At 41.7% G+C, this 22,882-nt stretch overlaps 1 protein-coding gene across 1 annotated transcript in view; it reads right to left on the reverse strand.

The window, feature by feature from the left end:
* The window catches only part of LOC120993709, a 137,717-nt gene extending 131,296 nt beyond the window's left edge, over positions 1-6,421 (reverse strand). Inside the window, exons 1-3 of the mRNA XM_040422183.1 lie at positions 6,370-6,421; positions 1,871-2,209; positions 1,383-1,709 (exon numbers count right to left, since the gene is read on the reverse strand). Of these exons, the coding sequence (XP_040278117.1) occupies positions 1,383-1,709; positions 1,871-2,096 (553 nt within the window). The 5' untranslated portion in view covers positions 2,097-2,209; positions 6,370-6,421. The remainder of the gene's footprint in view (positions 1-1,382; positions 1,710-1,870; positions 2,210-6,369) is intronic.
* Between the last annotated feature and the right edge of the window lie 16,461 nt (positions 6,422-22,882).

A 22,882-nucleotide genomic window follows, 5' to 3' on the forward strand; every position in this document is an offset into this window, starting at 1 on the left:
CATCTTACGTGTCTTCATTCGGCGCAGGCGCTCTGAGAGAAGGACGCTCGCTTCCTCAGTACTCCCTCAGTGCGCCTGCACCGATGACATCACCTCTAAACCCGAAAGAGAAGACGTCATCGGCGCAGGCGCACTGAGGGAGTGCTGAGGAAGCGAGCGTCCTTCTCTCAGAGCGCCTGCGCCGAATGAAGACACGTAAGGCGCAGGCGCGGGATTTGAATTGCAGACAGGGCCAGCTGGAGGAGGAGAGCGCTTGCTTGCCCTGTCAATCAACTGGAGGAGGGGGCGTTTTTTTAAAGGAGGATGCGGCGGCTACCAGCAAGTAACCACCCTACTTGCTGGTAGCAAGGTAATTAACATATTATAAAAGTGCGGTTTTTAAAGAAACTAAACAACAGAAAAAGGTAAGAGCACTATATGTTGAATAATCGCACTATAAGGATTTTAATTAGCCCAAAAATGAAAAATGAATTTTGGGGGGTGACAGAAGCCCTTTAAGGCCTCTTGCACACGAACATTGTGCATCCGTTCCATGCATTGGGGGCCTCAATTTGCGGTCCAATGCACGGGAAACGTCCGCGCGGCGGCCGGGATGGATCGAGACCCATTCAACTTGAAAGGGTCCGTGATCCGTCCGCACCGGAAAAAAATAGAACAAGTTCTATTTTTTTTCCGGCCTTGAGGCACGGACAGAAACACCACGGAAGCACTCTGTAGTGCTTCCGTGGGTTTTCGATCCGTGCTTCCGTTCCGCATCTCCATGATTGTGGACCCATTCAAGTTAATGGGTCCGCATCCGCGATGCAGAGTGCACACGGGCCAGTGCCGTGTATTGCAGACCCACCGTATGCGGGCCACAATATGGCCATGGGCACACAACGTTCGTGTGCAAGAGGCCTTAATTTACATTTGCAATGGAGGATCCATTATGAGGCTCCATCACAGATTATGTCAAAAAATGCTGGACACCATATCGGAAACCTGACAGACAACATTATAATCAATGGGGTTGCTCGAGTAGCGTTTGTATGCGTCATATGAAAGATCCAGTGCCACCATTATTTTCTTTGTTCTGCTCCTGTGACAGAGCAGAAGAACGTATATAACAGTGCAGGTGTGAGCGGAGTCTAACTTTGACAAGTCAGCTCATCATTTTATTGTTCCAAATGATTATATAATGCATTATCCATAGCTAAAATATTTATTTTCTACAATAATTACCCTCCATTTGGCCCTCACTGGAACACACTTCACTCATACTACCACCCACAGAGCAGTTAAAGCTCCTTTCTATACAGTAGTATAAAGGACCAGAAATTAATCCATTTATCTCCTATTGAGACCTTACTGTAAATGTATCCAGTTAATCAGCACAGCCTTACCAATAATATGGACCTCCACCGATGATGTTTCCACACGCTGTCCATCAGTGATGATGCACCAATAGTATCCAGTATCTCCCAATTCTAACTGATTTAGTATAACAGTAGACATTTTGGTAGTGTTATTCAATGAAATTCTGTTCTGAAAACCTTTCTGGATAAATCCATCAGAGTCTACTAACCGCAAGCAGCCAGTCTTATTCCATCGGCACCAATATATCAGCAAAATAGAGTTAAAAGATGTTGGGACCCGGCATTGTGCCACAAACTCTCCCCCAGGAGATCTGGTGAATGACTTTAAAATCCGGTACTGTATTTTATTTGTAGCTGAAATTCAAGGAATATAAGTAAAATTGAATGAAATATTTTCTAATTTAATTATAAAGACATTTGAGCATTGTACAGATATTTTTCTATGTACGTAATACTTAGCACATTAAAAAACTTTTTAATGCAGTATTCTCATCTTCCCATCCCGTCACACTTACGATTTAAGATATGAATGTGAATATCCGTCCAATTGGATCCATCATCAAATTTTCCAGTCCCACATCGGTAAAACCCAAAGTCATCCATTTTAATGTTATTGACAAGAATTTTAAAATCAGTCGTGTTGAAAACCTCCTGTATCAATACCCTTCCCCAGAAGTTTTGATGAACAAATCCAGAACTGTTTACCAATATGTCACAGGATGGAACATCCATTTTACTCATTTTGCACCAGTACTTCCACTCAGTATGCTGCTTCTGAGGAACTGGACAGTTAATGGTAATTGAACCTTTGTGATTTGCAATAATAACTTCAGAAGTGTAGGGAATTTTATTTCCTGTAAGAGTTGTATAAGTATGTGTTTATTTGCATTCATCCATCATTCTGTAGGAACATGAAGTCTTAAGGTGTAATTGTCATTTTGGCTTAAAGAGTCTTCTTATTAAAGCTCTAGCTGAGTATTACTAAGGAGAATCTATCTTCAGTATTCAGCTCTACTGAGCAGTAAAGACGCCTGTGTGTAACAAGTTACATAGGCACCGTGATGAGCAGTGATAATTAAAGCACATGTATATTACATAGTCAGGGGCTGGAGTATTGACAAGAGGCAGACTGGAAGCCTCTGTATGTGACACACAGGCATCTTCAGCACTCAGTAAAATGCTGAAGACTGAAAACAGACTCCTTAGTAATGCTGTTAGAGATTTGTTAAGAAGCTTTTTACACCCTGTTTTCTAGTACAAAAAATATCTTTCACTAATAAATGTTTAACATCTGTGTACCAACACATAACAATAAAAAAAATGACACTTACACTTTTCATATATATTCATATTCAATTCATATACAACAATATAGAATCTTTTGCCGAATCCAAAAAGAACATTCATTTTTAAAACAAACACGGTACAAATTGAGGCATTAAAAATATTACTAATGTACGGTAATTAAAGAGGTTCTCCAGGAATCATTTAAAATGGCTGCCTGCAAACTGTCCTAGAATTTGAGCAGGACTGGTGGCCTTCACTTGCAGAGCTGCATATGGGGATGAGGAGGTAAGGCATCACTACACACTACATTTGCATATACTACATATTGGTGATTTTTACAGGCTCCTCAGCCATGATGGCATATCATAGCCAGGACCACATTATCACTATCTATTGTAGAGCAGGGTAGTGAGGCCCCCTTAGCCCCCTAAACAGCTCTGCTAGTGGTAACAATCAGTCCTGCTCACATTCTAGAACAGTTTGCTGGCAGGCTGTTTTAAATAATTCCCGGAGAACCCCTTTACATGGCTTGTCACATGGTTATATATTACATTTCTTTACTACATCTTGAAAAACAAAAGTAAAAAAAAATAAACACCACATACTTACCTTGTTCCTAGCAGCAGCAGGACATTGGCTGCTCTGGTCTGTGGAGGAGGCGGAGACTAGGCTGACTGCCGCCCCCTCCCCCGCTCAGACAAGAGGTGTGGAGAGTCGGCAGGTGGGAGGAATGATGAAACAGGGAGCCTATGAAAGGGGGATATAGCTCCCTCTTACCAGGACAGCAGGACAGCCACTTAAATACGGGACTGTCCCGCCGGATCCCGGAAGGTTGGGAGGCATACCCAAAGTCAATGTCTGCCATCTTGTTCCTGGCAGCTTCTCTCAACAGTCACTGGGAGGTCATGTGCTGTCACCGTGCAGCCAAAACAGATCAGCTGCTCTCCCAAGGGCTCATAGAAGACTCCTTTGCATGGCCACATAGTCTCTATGTCTTATTTTCTCTTTTCAGAAGTTGTGCCTGTTTACTTTTTCCCTGACGAGCCTCTCTTGCCCCATTGATCACAATATTGGGACTATGTTGAGCCTATTATAGCTACAAAGCTCTCAGCAGGCCCCTTTGCATATAGATGTAGTCTACACACTGCTACTACCTTCTCCTTCTAATAAGTCTTCATACTAGTCCGCTGTCTACGGCCATCTGCTGTTCAGACACATGCATAATATATTCAGGAGAAACACCAAACACAGGGTGACAGCACAGGAGCAGTAGCCAGGGACAGACAGACTTAAAATCAGCCTTGGCATTTTTAGGCACACAGGCCCATCAAGGCTATATGCAGCCACATTGACACACTGGACACATATAACCCACCCCATTGACACACTGGACACATACAACCCACCCCACTGACACACTGGACACATACAACCCACCCCACTGACACACTGGACACATACAACCCACCCCACTGACACACTGGACACATACAACTCACCCCACTGACACACTGGACACATACAACCCACCCCACTGACACACTGGACACATACAACCCACCCCACTGACACACTAGACACGTACAACCCACCCCACTGACACACTGGACACATACAACCCACCCCACTGACACACTGGACACGTACAACCCACCCCACTGACACACTGGACACGTACAACCCACCCCACTGACACACTGGACACGTACAACCCACCCCACTGACACACTGGACACATACAACTTACACCATTGACACACTAGATGCGGACCCATTCTTTTTCATGTTGCCACAAAAGATGCAGACAACACACCATGGTCTGCCTGCATCCATATTTCTATTCCCGCAAAAAAAGATAGCACACTAGAGGCCTAAAAATTAAAATAGAGCATAGATCATATTCCTGTTACCCACTCACAACATACAGTATCCACTCACAACACACAGGATCCACTCACAACACACAGGATCCACTCACAACACACCGGATCCACTCACAACACACAGGATCCACTCACAGCACACAGGATCCACTCACAACACACAGGATCCACTCACAACACACAGGATCCACTCACAACACACAGGATCCACTCACAACACACAGGATCCACTCACAGCACACAGGATCCACTCACAACACACAGGATTCACTCACAGCACACAGGATCCACTCACAGCACACAGGAGCCACTCAAAACACACAGGAGCCACTTACAACACACAGGATCCACTCACAACACACAGGAGCCACTTACCCCTACCACACAAAATACAAAGGACTCTCTCCTACCCTCTTTATAGTTCACAGGACATTTTCTACCTCCTTATCTACATGATTGCCACACTGACACAGAGCACTCTCAGCACTACTTACTTCCACAGAGGATTCTCTTCAGCTAACAGCCTACCTCCTTTTTCTCCTTTTCTTTTTCCTCTCCTCCAGAGAAGAACTTAAAGGGGTTGTCTCATCATAAACAATGGAGGCATATTGCTTGGACATGCCCCCATTGTCTTATAGGTGCAGGTCCCACCGCTGGGACCCGCACCTACCGCATATCGAGAACGGATCCCCACAAGTGAAGGAGGGCACACTGCGCATGTGCAGCCACCCTCCATTCATTTTCTATGGGGCTGGCAAAGGAGGGTTGGGGCCTGACCTGACCACTGCCTATGGTGCCTGCCTCCTGCAATTATCATGTCACTGTGCTATGTGTCTACAGAATAAACACAGTTTATTATGTGGATGAATTGGCTCCTGGGATGACATGATGATTGCAGGAACCAGGCAGAGTTTATGTGTAGTGGTGCAGGGCAGCAGAAGGCGCAGGATGAGGGGCCCACCAGGGAATTTGCATGCTCCCCAGAGGGTCAGTCCTAGCATGGATGGAATCCGCAGCAGGAGAGGAGATGGAGCTACAGGGGAGTGAGGAGGAGATAAAGATTATGTAAAAGCTGAGGTCGTAAGAGGAGAGCTGGCAGCCCACTGCAGTCACCTGCTCATCTGGCATTTGCCAGAATTGCCAGATGGGCAGTCCAGCCCTGGCAGTAACAGTCCATAATTTAAAGAGTCATGTCTGCTTCCTATATACATAGCTGCACACAAGAGCAATTTTTGAATAGAACATTTAAGTTTTGTGAGATATAACAAAAACATATATGTGAATTTGAGACAACGCCTTTAAATGGAAACTGTCAGCACCAAAACATCCCCCAAACTAGAGTAAGTGGTGTATAGGGTCAACGATGCTAAGTCCAATTATGTAATTTTTATCCTCATACTTGCTTGTATTCTGATGCTGTACTCCCACAAACCAGCTGTAAAATGCATTGAGAGGACGCTCATGCTCACGCACCTAGTGAAGAGGACTCAAGTAGGTGTCCTCTCAATGCATTTAACTTCTGGCTTGTTGGGGCACTGCAATGCAAGTAGGAAGGTAAAAATTGCATAATCAGACTCAGCACCACTTACACTATACACTGCTTGATCGAGCTTGGGGGATGTTTTCGAACTGACAAATTCCCTTTAATGTCAAACAGTTATACAGTCTATTACTAAAATAAACATTTACAATTTAAAACGACTTATTCTATGGTTAAAAAACTGTATGCTGATTGAAAGAAATGCAGTGTAGTAAAAAAACTAAACACAACTTGATATATTCTTTCTATACTGATAAAATGTGCTACATTCATAAACATTAAATGAGAATAGAATAGCAATTACCTTCAGAAACTGTAACATTAACGGCATAAAAAAAGCGATTGTTATGATTTCCGATTCCACAGCGATATATTCCACTGTCCTTTTGTTGTAGATGTGTCATATTTATCTTGAAATTATCTCTGTGATTCTGAAGATAAGTCCGGTTGATGTAGTTTTGTGCAATATAATTATTAGTTGAAATGATAGTTATACATTGTTTTTTGATCATTTTGCACCAAAACTTTCTGCCATGGATGTTAGCAGATATGGGATTATAGTGGCAAGATACCATCACAGAACCTCCTACTGCTCCTGTTACTTCACTTGGTCCAAAAAGATAGCCTGATACAGCTGTATAATAGAATTATGTTGGCACTTCACAAACTTTGCATAAAATTAATCATACAAGCAAACATAAGAAACTTTGCAATATATGTTGTACGGAAAAATGCCTTTTCTCTACTTATCAGCTTTACCCTTTTTCCAAACTAACATTTTTTCTGAATTATGTGATAAATACAACTTGAGAGCCCAAGACGGACTGACAGCTTACTGACGGATCAGGTTGCAATCTCCCATAGTAGTCTATGGAGAGGGGAAGAGGAGGACTGAGAGTGAGAAACAAGCAGAAAGACGCAGTAGCAGATAATAGTACACCAAGTGCTTTAGTTACATCAATACAGTACTTTTCTATAATGTCCTATATCATCTTCTGGGTGAGTGAGCAAGTGTGTGAGAGAGGTAGGGAATGGAGTCTCCTGTTTTCTCCATGTGCATTCTATAGGAGACATCATAGCAACTAGTCTCCACTAGAGATTAGCAAATCGATTAATTAGAATCAAAAATCAACCCAATTTGTATCAAACATTTGTCAGGTGAGATTTTTTGTAGACATTTAAAGCACTTTCAATTCAGGTAGAATTGTTTTGTACCCAAATCGAATTTCTTGGCCGAATCGGGCGAATTAGATCAAAACAAATTATAGAAAAATTGCTCATCTCTAGTCTCCACCAATCAGGAAGAACAAAGAATTAAAAATGGAGGCTGTAGAAGGGAAACTGCTAAAAATGCAGAGTATAAGTCATTTAATGGTTAAATATAGTGTTACCCTTCATGTGGACCCACATGACATCTTATTCTGAAAACCGTCATGGAACACCAGGTACTCTTTAAACAAAATGTTATAAATATATGCACTATGCAAATAGATGCAATTGCTGAAAATAAAAACATGTACACACAGAAGGGCAAAAGAAGCAAATGTTGGATCCCACTGCCAAGCTTGGAATAGGGTCCCACTCTACCATGACCATCTTCAACAAATGTGAACTTAACACATGAAATGCATATGATTATTTTGACCTTCTGTCACCTCAGTCTGTACCAATAGTCATTATTTAAATTTTCTGTTTCCCCTTTCACTGGCCCCTTACATAGTCCACATGTATCACTAACTGCACCTCATCTCCAAGTGTAGGTGGCCACCCCTTTGACTGCTGAGCCCTAAAACAGCTGCCCTATGTATATACCAAGAATATATCAAGTAACTATTGTATACCATACTAATATTTAGCTGAGCATATATACAATAGAGTCCAGATTACAGCATTATTACTATTATTAGATTCAATGGATTATGCTATTTAGCAGTGCTTACCTTGTATAAGAAAAAGCAAAATAAGCATTGTCATGGTTTCCAAAGATCACAGATCACTATTGATGAATGCAGTATTGTTGATGTTTGATACACTTTCCAATCTTTGCAGAATAAAAATGAAGAAGTAGAAGCAGTGCACGACAAAGTATTGGCTTGTCCACAGATTTTAGCTTTGTATGCTAACAATAGAAAAATGCCTGCATGAGAGAAAGTCAGTAAATATAGCGTAATAGCATCTAAATTGTCTGAATGTGTGCTTTATGTCCATATTTTGGATGGTCAGTCCCTGGTTTAAACTTTAATTGCTATTTTGACCTCTTCCTCTTTCTTTTCAATTTGTTCCTTTTTTGATCTACAGTAGTTTCCATTGTTGTCTGTATATATCCGAGATATGCAGATATGCAATATTGAACCAGTTCTATGAAGTATCATTTTTAACTTTTCTCTATGTAAAACTATTTTTTGCTTGTGAATGTGACTACACTATATAGAATAGCTAGTGGTAGCAGTTGACATTATAATTATATAACATAACTTGCATGTTATTGAATTTATTTGTCACCACTCCTGACATACAATTTTTTTTTTAATTTTTATAGGACAGAACCAAACTATTGTGAAGAGTCTGGAGGTACACATGCCAAAATGGGATGATCCTCCTTCCACTAGTCAATCAATGAGCAGAAGAGGCAATGGCATATACAGTATCATCATATTGATCCAACAACATAAAGGAAAATGCAATGTGTTGACCACTTACAATGGCTGGGTCTTAGACATGGAGACTGACACTATTTAAATAGTATCAATTCAATCAACCAGTAGAATGTAAGAAAGTACACAAACAAAATTGCAGCATTGTGACAACACTGACTCCTGACGTCGGCTTTAGTAAGTAATAAATCCCCCATATTATAATAATTCTGGAACATATTTTAAGTGTTGTGTTATTCCTGCTAGAAATTTCTGAATTGACAACCTTGTGTTACCTACAGAATCTCATATCAGTGGGGGTGATAACAGGATATTGTCATTTCCTGACTAGCAAAATAATGTCCCTGAGGGTTAAATAGGGTTTTCTCACTAAATACACCAATCGTATATCTAGAGGATTGAGAGAACTTTGACCCGTAATCCAAAAGTGAGGAGGTCATCTCATCCAGGTAGAGATTGATTGAGAGATGGCTGTGCATGTTTGTGGCTCTCCCTATTAAAGTGTATGGGAGTCACAGAAACATTCGGCATATTGTAGCAGAGATCCATAATTTATAAAATCAAAAAAGTCAGAATAAACACCAAAGATAGTTTATCAAGACCCTCTGCTATGAGACATCCCATTCCTCATGCGGGATGGATGAAGAAGGGGATGTATCCTGCCAAAAGTTTGTGTGATCGAAGGTCTTGGTAAATGATCTTCGGTGTTTATATTGATCATGATTGTCTAAATTATGGCTCAATAAATGGAAGAATTTCAGTATCAAACTAAAAATAGTGAGCAGTTTGATCCATGAATGAAGCCATCATATTTCTACTTTGTGAACTGAAGAAGACATGAGTGGATTAATGAATAAATATATTGATCAAGCTGCATGATCACATGTTTGTATAGAAACAATTGAGCACTGGCGGCTGTTTCTGTATCTCTCTTAGATTGCTTAGCAATTCAAAGTCTATACCAGTGGTAGACTTAAATGGTGGAGCAGCCACCTCACCTGGCAGATTAGGTCTAAGGTGTTCTGTAGATATGCCATACACGCAATAAAAGCAGAGCTGCTGTTAGGAAACAAAATCCCCAGTGACCATTGAGATGTTTAAGCATAGTGTCCCATCAGTTTGCAATACCTACACTCAGAGACTTCTGTTAATAAAGCTCTTGAGGTATTATAGCACCCCTGTTATAACTGGGAACATGTTACTCTGACAAATGCAGACCTCTGGGTGAAGCTGAGTGGGTATGTGGCTTGTGCCAGTGCCACCGCCTCTTCATTTTAACAATAGCAGAGAATTCACTGAAAAACTAGTATAAAGGTATTCGTTCCACCTTGAAAATTATATATATCACTGAGGTGCAGGAACGCTATGAAGATCAGTTAAAACTAATACTTTATTGAAGGACAAAAAAGGGAAAGAAGGGAAACCTACAAACTATAACTAAAATTCTAGTGCTCTACCCACATTAGTGAACGGAGGTTAATTGAGACCGCACAAGGCGGTACCACTCAGGTGTGGTAGGGATCACTAAAAAATCCACTGTTGGTGCACTAGTAGTGCCTGCACCACCAAGCCATTCGGCCGTAGTGAACTGGTGCAGCGCAGGTGTACACCGTGGCACGGCAAGGTGCTATGCCCAAAAGAACCCAGCTGTAGGACCCTGGACTAAGTTACATAGACTAATCCATTGATAGACATCTGCCCATAGAGACCGACCTGCTAAGGCACCCGTTCGTGAATGAACCAGGTGTCCGAGTGTCGGTCCTATGAACACGAATCAAGGGACACTGCACTGGCTGGGTATGAGCAAAAAGGTGCTTGATGACGACTGCTCACATGCTACAGAGGGCTGGATAGACACAGACCGCTACTGAGGTGTGAGCGCATGGCAAGCAACAATTACAAACAGCAGTTTGCTCCCACTAGCGCTCTCTTGATTCGTGTTCATAGGTCCGACACTCGGACACCTGGTTCATTCACGAACGGGTGCCTTAGCAGGTCGGTCTCTATGGGCAGATGTCTATCAATGGATTAGTCTATGTAACTTAGTCCAGGGTCCTACAGCTGGGTTCTTTTGGGCATAGCACCTTGCCGTGCCACAGTGTACACCTGCGCTGCACCAGTTCACTACGGCCGAATGGCTTGGTGGTGCAGGCACTACTAGTGCACCAACAGTGGATTTTTTAGTGATCCCTACCACACCTGAGTGGTACCGCCTTGTGCGGTCTCAATTAACCTCCGTTCAGTAATGTGGGTAGAGCACTAGAATTTTAGTTATAGTTTGTAGGTTTCCCTTCTTCCCCTTTTTTGTGCTTCAATAAAGTATTAGTTTTAACTGATCTTCATAGCGTTCCTGCACCTCAGTGATATTTAACAATAGCAGAGACCTGAGCTTACAGACCTTCATATACAATTCAGTAACAATTCAGTATAAAAAGTGAAGATGCAAATATAGATAGATATAGATTTAGTACAGTTAACACACATACTTTACTAGACATGTTAACTAAACTAGTTGTGTTAAGCTGTCACCTTCAATTGCTCGGAATATCACTATGAGTTAAGAAATTAGAGTTAAAAGTTTAAGTTTTAAACTTTTTTTACTGAATTAGATAGATAGATAGAACAAATATATTATAAACATCAATACACAAAGTTATTTCAAAATTGCATTAAACTTTTGTAAAATAATCAGTATAAAAATTGTTGAAATTACCATACGGTTCTGTAGCTTTAGCCAGTGATGTATACCACACAGCCCGATGAAGCCACAATCAATTGCTTTAATGCTGTGTTAAGTTATCCTATGTTGACACAGGAATTTTTCAGGCAGTAATGACAGGCTGGAACTTTTGGGAGACCAAACATCTTTCAACTTCCCATTTATATCATGTGATTTTAAAGAAAGTTCCTATTACTTGGTCAGTACTTCTCCTTAACATTATACTCTCTCATAGTTTTTAAACCACCATGTCTGATTGCCTAAATTTTCATCAATAAATAATTCCAGAGGAGATTTTTTTTTTCTAAATATATACAATTGTGAATATTTATACTTTTAGTAAATAGGTCTAAAGTAAATGAACTATAGTTTTGCCTTGACCATGTATTATGCTCTATATTATATATTATATATATATTATATTATATATACAGCCTGTAGATGTTGAGTGGAATGTTTATCTTCATGGAGAAGTTGTAACAGGCATTGGGTGTGGACTCACTGTACCAACTAACCAGTTTGGCTTTGGGCTATCTCTACGATCCTTATCCTGGCATTCCCCTGGTTTAACTATACAGGGATATGGTCTCTGCTGCAGGGGAGCAACCAGGGCGGTACTTCTTGAGATAGGCCAGGTGTAGTTGGCGACTTAACCACAGGGGTCAGAGACACCAGTGTGAACACTGAGTGGGTCAGATAATATTCTCAGTCAGGAGACAGACTGAGGTCAGGGCTGGCAAAGTTTAGACATATCCAGGAAACAATTTTGAGGTCAGGGCAGATGGCAATGGGTCAATATGAGAAACTCGCTAAAATCAGGGCAGGTAGCAGAGAATCAGTTAATGGGCAAAAGTTTGATACACGGGCAGTCTGACAAAATGATGTACCTTTGCTGGCTAATTAGAAAGTAGGAATCTAAATTTTAGGCACCCTCCCACTAGCGAAGGTGTCTTATAAGCCCAGGGCCAGCCAGTCAGAGGCTAGGGAAAAAATTAACGGGCACATGCTGGCTCTTTAAGAGGCAGAGAGCGAGCAACTTCATGTCCTAAGAGACAGGCCAGGAGACCTAGCAGAGAAGCACAGGCCACAGCCTGCAGTAGACGCCCATAGTCGGGGCAATCTCCAGTCAGGGGAAGAAGGAGCAAGGTAGCCATCTAAATGAGTAGTGTGGCTCCCGTGCCTGCAAGAAGGAGCAGGGTAGCAGTGGGCATGGGATGCCAGTGCAACAGAAGTCCAGTCTGGACAACACTGTCTCAGACAGAATCCATCACTTCTCAAACCTGGGAATTATCTGTTATCGCAAGAGTAGGTTGTATGTGTAATCATGACAGAAAAATGCATTTAAAGACAAAACTTAGTAAATGCAATGATAACATGACCAGTATTAAATGCTAATTCTTTGGCGGGAGTGCTTTTTGTCAGACCCTCACCTTAATAAAAAAATTTCCATGCATTTGATCAAGTGTCCTCTTAACATAAATGTACATGTGCGCAAATGTCTTAGCAGGTGACCACTGCAACCAGTCACCGACCTCAGTGGTCTAGTCTGTATGCATAGCACAATGTCTAGTGATTGGCAACAGTGGTTACTTAGGTTAACGTGCTCAGTGGAACAGACTGGAGTGGCATGAGATTGAACAGGTTAGTATTATTATTTTTTATTTCATACTGTTCCCTGCCATTAGATTATTATATCCTGGACAACAGCTTAAATCGAAAGATGGTAAGATGTTAAAATAAGTTATAGTATGTATGTACTGTATAGTGCAACATGTGCAGTACCCCAGAACAGGGTCACTGCAAAGGGTTAATTCATGTAATGTTTTGTTAATTTAAATGTTCTGATTTATTGCATTTGTATGCCTAAAAGCATTTTATGGACAGTTAATGGTTAACATCTTGGTTCATTCTCTTAAAATGCTATGAGATGGACCAGATTTAACCCTCAGGTTAGTCAGTGGAGAGTCTAGCTCTGCTACAGTGAAGACCTACATGTGAAAGCTCCTCAAAGCTAGGCCTGAGCTCAAAAGAAACGTTGAGATGATCCACAGCCAACAAAGCCATTTTATCCAAAGTGCTTCAGAGAGAAGGAAGATCAGAAGGTCCAGAATCTACAAGGCTGTGCTTTGGAGTCTGAAAGCAAGGTATTGTGCACGTTTTTTTGGCAGAGAGAGACTTTTATGGCTGCTGTGAGAGGCAACATTGCTAATGCAACCTTCCACACTTTGACACAGTTTGGCCAGCTGTATCCTAAATCTGTACACCTCAGCCTGGGAATTACAGGAACATTTAGAGAGAACCTGCATGTCTAAGGCTCTGAAAAGAGACAGAGGGAAGCAGAACTACAGTGTCCTTATTTGCTGCTGTCCATATGTTACTGATGGCAGGAATTGCACTGTGAACTACTTTTGGAACTGTGTCTTGTTACTGCTGGATTTACAACTACTCTTATTCTGCACTTTAGTATAGAAAGACATATTTATTGGTACTAACTGGTCTTGTTACTGACTTCATTACCATCCATTGGCCAATGTATCCATACTCCTGCCTTGCACCCTGCCAAACACTTAATATCAAGGGCACCCCAACTACCACCAGGCAATGATGCTGGAATGGCAGGACTGCAGACAGGCTAGTGGGTTTTTTCAATGGGATACATCTTCCAATCACTGGGGTTGTTAACTCCTAAGCCTTACAACCCATTTAAGATCCTTCTGATAAATGTCGCAGACGTACTGAGACATATGGCCATCCCTGCGACAGTGAGTGGCAGGAGATCTTTGAGACTGGCAAAACGTGGTTTGATTTGACATTGTGGATCAATAGGCATCTGTGTTGTTTCTGGTACTGGCCACACCCTTAACCTCCAGGTGTTGCTATTGTGGTCATTTAACTTTCCCTATTTATAGTTGTTTCTCACACAATGTTGTGCGGTTTATATCTTCAGTTGGACCTGTGGATAGCTGGTGTTTGGATCTCAGCTGAGTTCCTGGTGCTGCCATAGCTTCTTGGAAGTTAAGTGTTACCTTTCCCTTTGTATTTTGGCTTTTCTGTGTGTTGCATTTCCTTGTTGTTTTGCATTAGGCCTTAGGGAGACTCACGTTCATCCTTTCTTTTGGAGGAACAGAATGTCTCATTCCTGTCATTAGTACCAGGGTCCTTTAAGGTTAGATAGGACTTTAGGTATTGCTGTGTACAAACTCACCTACCTCTGGTGTCTGTTCATACTGGTAATCAGTCAGGGCTTTGATTAGGGTTTTCACTAGGAGGTATCCATCTTTCCTTTATAGTTTTCAAGCCTTACTTTCTTTCCCCTTTCTCTCCTATGTTCAGTGTGGGGTTCCCCCCCTCCCCCCCCCCCCCCCCACACTAGAGCGTAACAATAAATTTGCCTATTTACTTTTATGACTAAGGCAACAAGTATCAAATAGATCTTTACTAGAGATGAGCGAATCGATCCGAATTTCAGGATGAATTCGATTCGCCTCATGCTTCGTGTCAGCAAATCGATTTAACCTGAAATAGTATAAAAAACAAAAAAATTCTAACTTACTGTACCTTCTCCATTTGCTCGCGACGGGCTGCCAGCCTCCATCTTGCTTGAAGATCTCGGCCGAAATCCCGTGCGGCACGAGATTACATCATCACGCCAGCTGGCGTGATGACGTCATTGTCATTGTTAATTTTACACTCAGATGCCGCGATCATGTATGAATGTGGCATCTGAAGGGTACAATGATGGGGGTGGCGCTATCGCAGCTCCCTGTCATTGATCTCGCTACTTACAAAAAAATGCTCTTCATGACAAAGTAATTTGTCACAAAGTGATTTTTTTTGTGAAATTCGCTGAATCAGCCGAATTGAACTTTTAAGAAATTTTCTCATCTCTAATATTTACGTGTTCTGAAAGATGCAGACTTTGTATTTCAGAATCAAAACAGAAATTACTTCTTACTTCCCCATTCAATACAATTTTTTTTTAGAAAATTTTGAGGCAAAAGGTATAGCTAAGTATACAGTAATATTCACAATTATATATATTTTTGTGTATTTGGTATATATTTTGGCACATGGCATTTTGTTTAATGTGGTTGGCCACTTTCTGGCTACTATTGACAAATGTGTTTATAAGATGACTATATAGTTCTTACTAATATAGCCTTTGTTAAAATTATGTGACATTTTGTATATTTTATGACATATGCACTCTTGTTTGCCAAGTTTTTTGTGCTGTCCACAGGGAGGTCTGGTCCATAAAATGGCTGCTGATGGAGGGTTATGTGACCTCTGTGTAATTTGTAGTGAAGTGAGGAACAGCACTCAATCAAAATGTCTCTGGTGCCAATCAAGGGCTGTCTAGCCACTATCCAAGTAATGAAGTATTGAGGCACTCAGGTTGAGGTTTTGCAATTAAAGGATAGCTTTATTTTACATAATCTGCATCATCCAGTTGCCCAATGGTATATATCAATGACAGAATATCTCTAACCGGACGTTTTGGTCACAATGGACCTTCATCAGCGGTCACATTATCTGAAATAGTACAATCTGTAGTGAAGTGAGGAACCGCACTCAATCAAAATGTCTCTGGTGCCAATAAAGGCACTCAGGTTGAGGTTTTACAAATTGCAATTAAAGGATAGCTTTATTTTACATAATCTGCATCATCCAGTTGCCCAATGGTATATATCAATGACAGAATATTTCTGACCGGACGTTTCGGTCACAATGGACCTTCATCAACGGTCACATTATCTGAAATAGTACAAAATAATTATTTTGAGTTGGTCGTCATCAGATAACAGGACTTAAAGGTAAGTATCAAAAATATCATGTAACAATAGAGAATGTACAAGCAAAAAGGCATAATTCAATTGAAAAATTCATAGCAGCAAAGTAAAATAGTGTCCACAGCCTGGTAAGTTCATATATATGAAAATCACGGGACCGATAAAACATGATTGTATAAACATTATGACAAAGACATGATTATTCAAATATAAGAGCACTGCATAAAGTGGGGACCTGGGGATAGCTAGAAGCATGATTGTGTAAAAATCTATGTCAAACATGATTATTCCAAACATGATAATTCAATCTGTGCCAAATATGAGAAAACACACTGGAAGTAGCTTGAGTCAAAGGTTCTACAAAGGACCTTGTATGCATAGTTACCGTAAATAGGCATTGGAATCAGACATAAGGACATGGCCACAAGGAAACATGTGATAAATTCCCATATTTGGCTGGAGTAGTATGGAGACGAAGCTCTATATAGTATCTGTGGAAGAAAGAATAGACAGTTATCTACTTGCGATGTGGGTAAAAGGATTCCTAGGGTGCTGGATGAGTGGTTACCGGCGGTATTTGCCGCCGTTTAAATCGTATGTGCTGGCCAGTGGTTCCGGTCATGTGACCGGAAGTGACGCGCCGTTTGGAGCGTACGTATGCGTTCCATAGATTATCACATGGGCGGAGGAGGCCCTTGTTTGCGTTCCACTGGGCGCAGCCGTAGATGAAAGGAGATGAAGTGGGGGGGAGCCAATACATCACCCTCACTTGTTGTGAACAATTCAATGGGTCTGTGGAAAAAAGAAAGGTACAAATTTCAATCCTATATATATACAAACTAACAGTATCACAAATTGATGAAAAAGTCAGATTCACGATTTAAAGGAAACCTGTCACCAGGATTTTGTGCATAGAGCTGGGGACATGGGCTGCTAGATGGCCGCTAGCACATCTGCAATACCCAGTCCCCACAGCTCTCTGCGCTTTTATTGTGTTAAAAAAACATTTTGATCAATATGCAAATGAACCTGATATGTGTCCTGTGTCCGGAGAGGAGTCCAGCGGAAAGGAGCCCAGCACCGCCCTGCGTCCTCCGAATCTCCTCCTTGCTGGCTGACGTCACAGAGCTGGAGCGCCGAAATCTCGCGATGCGCGAGCTAGCGCATGCGCAGTGTTGGCATCATGTTCATTCCCTGTGCTGGCATCAGCACAGGGAACGAACTACGCATGCGCTAGCTCGCGCATCGCGAGATTTCGGCACTCCAGCTCTGTAACATCAGAGGAGGAGATTCGGAGGACGCGGGGCGGTGCTGGGCTCCTTTCCGCTGGACTCATCTCCGTACACAGGACACATATCAGGTTAATTTGCATATTGATCAAAACGGTTTTTTAACACAATAAAAGCGCAGAGAGCTGTGGGGACTGGGTATTGCAGATGTGCTAGCGGCCATCTAGCAGCCCATGTCCCCAGCTCTATGCACAAAATCCTGGTGACAGGTTTCCTTTAAGCCGTATGGTGTTAGTGTCCCCAATTTATGAATCCTGAAGGCCTCCCTCTGTTTCAGGAGGAGCGTCCGGTTGCCCCCTCTCCTTGGTTGGTCGATTTGTTCCAAAATTTGATATCGAAGTTGGAAAATTTGAAGTTTTTTCTCTAAAAAATGCTGAGGTATAGGTAAGAAGGTATGGCCTAGTCTAATCGTCGATTTGTGCTTACTTATCCGATCCCTAATGTGTTGTGTTGCCTCGCCGACGTATCTAAGGCCACAAGGACATTTTATTAAATAGACGACGAAGCTGGAATCACAGGTGTAGAATCCTTTAATCGAAATAGCATGTCCAGTGCGAGGGTGTGTGGCATATTCTCCTTTAATTCTGCTGGAGCACTGGGCACAGTGTAAGCATGGATATGTTCCTTGTCTTTTGCTACGTAAGAAAGTTTGTTTAGGAGGTCTAGTAGAACTACCTATATCCGCTTTAATCAGTTTATCTCTAATATTGGGTGGAGGTTGTTGAAATTCCTTGATATCCGGGTAAGTCTTAGATAGCAGTGACCAATTCTTTCTGAGGGCCTGCTGTATTTTGGGCATAAGGGGATGATACGTAGTTGCGCACGCTATTCTATTAGAGTTATCCTGTTTAGTTTGGGGTGGTGTGGGCAGTTGCTTTAGATCTTGGAGGGCTTTTTTCAGGATAGCCTTAGGATAACCTCTTTGTACGAATTTATCGGTCATATTGTCGAGTCTTATGTTTTTGGTAGTAGTATCATTGATAATCTGGTCGACCCGTGTGTATTGTGAACGTGGTAAAGATTTTTTGGTGGCTCTGGGGTGACAGCTGCTATAATGAAGAAGACTATTCCGATCAGTGGGCTTATTGTACAAGTCTATGATGAGTGATCCTGATTGGTCAATCTTAACCAGTGTGTCAAGGAAACTGATTTCCTTTTGGCTAATATGTGAGGTAAATCCTAGTTCACTGTATATGTGGTTAAGGTCCTTGACAAAATCATGTACGGTTGATGTTGGGCCTTTCCAGATACAGAAAATATCTATAAAACGAAGCCATATGTGAGCATGTTGATGGAACAAGGGATGTGTGTAGACATGGTCCTCTTCAAATCATAAATGCGTTAGCATAGGGTGGGGCCACATTGGACTCCATAGCGGTACCTCTCTTCTGGCCATAGTAGGTGTCCCCAAATAAGAAAACATTTTTTGTGAGTATAATCTCAAGTAGCTTAAGACAAAATTCCTGTTGCAAGGCACTAAGGTTAGAATGGTCACTTAGAAGTCTCGCTGTGGCTTGTACTCCTTTATCATGTGTGATGGATGTGTATAAGCTGCTGATGTCCAGTGTCAATAAGTTCCAGTCTACTGGTGTATCTAATTCTTGTAGTTTTTCCAGGAAATTGGAGGTATCTAGTATAAAGGATTTGGATATTTTTATTAGAGGAGTCAGGATTTTTTCTAGGTAAATTGCTAAGGGGGGAAAAATAGAATCGGTAGAAGCAACAATAGGGCGTCCCGATGGTTTAGTGAGACCTTTATGAATTTTGGGTAATGTGTAGAATACAGGGGTGATGGGGTCTCGTATGGTGAGGAAATCTGCAGTTTTTGGGTCTATGACTCCTCGTAATCTGTAGTAAAGTGAGGAACCGCACTCTGTTCAAGGGTGTCAACGGTGCCAATCAAGGGCTTGTTATGCCGTTTATCAAAGTAAAAAAGTATTGAGTCACTCAGGTTGAGATTTTTGCAATTCAAGTGAGGTTTATTTCATAATCTCTGCATCATCCATTTGCCCATGGTATATATAAGCGTCAACAACAAAATATTTCTGACCAAACGTTTCGGTCACGGTGGACCTTCATCAGTGGTCATGTTATCTGAGTGGTGGGTAGTGGTATTTTGGGGCGCTGGATGCAGCTGCAGCCTAAAAAACGGGATTCGTAGTTTCTGGATCTGTCGCTGTCGGATGTTGAAGAGCCGGAGTAGTGGGGGTGTCGATATCCTCGGTGATATTGTAGCTGCTGGTTCCCTTTCCAACGGTAGACTGTCTAGTCAATAGTCCTCGGCGTCTTATATGAATTTCAGTTTTTTTCCTTGTTCTGTGTGCTTTTTATATTCCTGTAGTTGTTTATCAGTCCTTTCTTTGGCTTTGATCGGTTCTTTTTCAGATGTAGTGGAAGTCAATTGGATTTCGGTAGTTTAGTTCGCTGATCGAAGTCTGTAATTCTTCTATGGTTAATAGAATCAGGTCAAAGGAACACTTGTTCAAGATGCTCTTGAATCGTTTGCAGAATTCTTTTTTGTCTGCAAATAGCGTCGGTCGGAGGTGGGATCTAAGGGCTCTTGGAATACGCTTATTTCTGTAATATTCAATAAGTGTACTGCAGTGTAATTCCCATCTGATGAGTCGCCTGCGTTCCCACTCGTACTCACGGATTTTGATCTCATGATTTGGTATGTGCAAGAACTCGTTAGGTAGGTTTACCCCGACACTATGTTCTCTGCTGTGTTAGTGTCATATGAAAACACATTCGTCATGCTTGTTTGAAGGTGCTGGTATCCCGCAGAGTCGTATAATCTGTAGTGAAGTGAGGAACCGCACTAAATTAAAATGTCTCTGGTGCCAATAAAGGGCTGTTTAGCCACTATCCAAGTAATGAAGTATTGAGGCACTCAGGTTGAGGTTTTGCAATTAAAGGATAGCTTTATTTTACATAATCTGCATCATCCAGTTGCCCAATGGTATATCTCAATGACAGAATATTTCTGACCGTACGTTTCGGTCACAATGGACCTTCATCAGCGAATTTTCCTAACACACCAGGACCCCTATCCATCAACAACTTGGGACTTAGGAACAAAAGTTCCTTTATGCCCCTTAAAAACAAACACCCCATATAAACTTATATTTCCCTTTCCCAGAAGATGATAAGTGATATTCTCACAGCAAATGCCCAGGGCCACTTTAAACATACCAATAATTTGTCCCAGAAAGAGAAAATAGCACTTAACACATTACAACAAAATAAGTAGAGTTGAGCAAACCCGAACTGTAAAGTTCGGGTTCGTACCGAACTTTAGGTTTTTCGGCACCCGGACCCAAACCCGAACATTTATGTAATAGTTTGGGTTCGGTGTTCGGCGCTTTCTTGGCGCTTTTTGAAAGGCTGCACAGCAGCCAATCAACAAGCGTCATACTACTTGCCCCAAGAGAACATCACAGCCATGCCTACTAATGGCATGGCTGTGATTGGCCAGAGCAGCATGTGATCCAGCCTCTATTTAAGCTGAAGTCACGTAGCGCCGCCCGTCACTCTGCTCGGATTAGTGTAGGGATAGGCTGCAGCTGCTGTGAGGGAGAGATCAGGGAGAAATCTTATGAAGAACTGCTTCTTTACTCAGCGATATACAGCAAATGTGTTTTGTGGGTGTAGTGCACAATTGTTTTAAGCCTGCCATGAGCCAACTACTACTGAAAACGAACTTTTTTTCCTTTAGTTAGTCAATATCAATACATAATCGGCAGCCATTTTATGCAACAATAGTGCACCAGCACAAGATATCTGCATGTCTGCAAGTCCAGAAATACTGCTTTGAGACACTAGGGTTAAAAAAAAACCTAGGATTAGACGTGCATAAGTGAGTGTCACATTTAGGCCAGAAATACAGCTTTTTGCTTACTGGGGCATACTGGGGTGAAAAAAAAATCCATCTGTTTCATATAGTGCACATCTAGGATTAGATGTGCATAAGTGAGTGTCACATTTAGGTCAAAAATACAGCTTTTTGCTTACTGGGGCATACTGGGGTGAAAAAAAACCATCTGTTTCATATAGTGCACATCTAGGACTAGACGTGCATAAGTGAGTGTCACATTTAGGCCAGAAATACGGCTTTGTGCTTACTGGGGTGAAAAAACCCTCTGATATACTGCACATCTGGGATTAGACGTGCATAAGTGAGTGTCACATTTAGGCCACAAATACGGCTTTGTGCTTACTGGGGTGAAAATACCCTCTAATATACTGCACATCTGGGATTAGACGTGCATAAGTGACTGTCACATTTAGGCCAGAAATACAGCTTTTTGCTTACTGGGGCATACTGGGGTGAAAAAAAAACATCTGTTTCATATAGTGCACATCTAGGACTAGACGTGCATAAGTGAGTGTCACATTTAGGCCAGAAATACGGCTTTGTGCTTACTGGGGTGAAAAAACCCTCTGATATACTGCACATTTGGGATTAGACGTGCATAAGTGAGTGTCACATTTAGGCCACAAATACGGCTTTGTGCTTACTGGGGTGAAAATACCCTCTAATATACTGCACATCTGGGATTAGACGTGCATAAGTGAGTGTCACATTTAGGCCAGAAATACAGCTTTTTGCTTACTGGGGCATACTGGGGTGAAAAAAACCCCCATCTGTTTCATATAGTGCACATCTAGGATTAGATGTGCATAAGTGAGTGTCACATTTAGGTCAAAAATACAGCTTTTTGCTTACTGGGGCATACTGGGGTGAAAAAAAACCATCTGTTTCATATAGTGCACATCTAGGACTAGACGTGCATAAGTGAGTGTCACATTTAGGCCACAAATACGGCTTTGTGCTTACTGGGGTGAAAATACCCTCTAATATACTGCACATCTGGGATTAGACGTGCATAAGTGACTGTCACATTTAGGCCAGAAATACGGCTTTGTGGTTACTGGGGTGAAAAAACCCTCTGATATACTGCACATCTTGGATTAGACGTGCATAAGTGACTGTCACATTTAGGCCAGAAATACGGCTTTGTGCTTACTGGGGTGAAAAAACCCTCTGATATACTGCACATCTGGGATTAGACGTGCATAAGTGAGTGTCACATTTAGGCCACAAATATGGCTTTGTGCTTACTGGGGTGAAAATACCCTCTAATATACTGCACATCTGGGATTAGACGTGCATAAGTGACTGTCACATTTAGGCCAGAAATACGGCTTTGTGCTTACTGGGGTGAAAAAACCCTCTGATATGCTGCACATCTGGGATTAGACGTGCATAAGTGAGTGTCACATTTAGGCCAGAAATACGGCTTTGTGCTTACTGGGGCATACTGGGGTGGAAAAAAACCATCTGTTTCATATAGTGCACATCTAG

The sequence above is a fragment of the Bufo bufo genome, chromosome 3, assembly GCF_905171765.1.
Source record: "Bufo bufo chromosome 3, aBufBuf1.1, whole genome shotgun sequence".
NCBI classification, from domain to species: domain Eukaryota; kingdom Metazoa; phylum Chordata; class Amphibia; order Anura; family Bufonidae; genus Bufo; species Bufo bufo.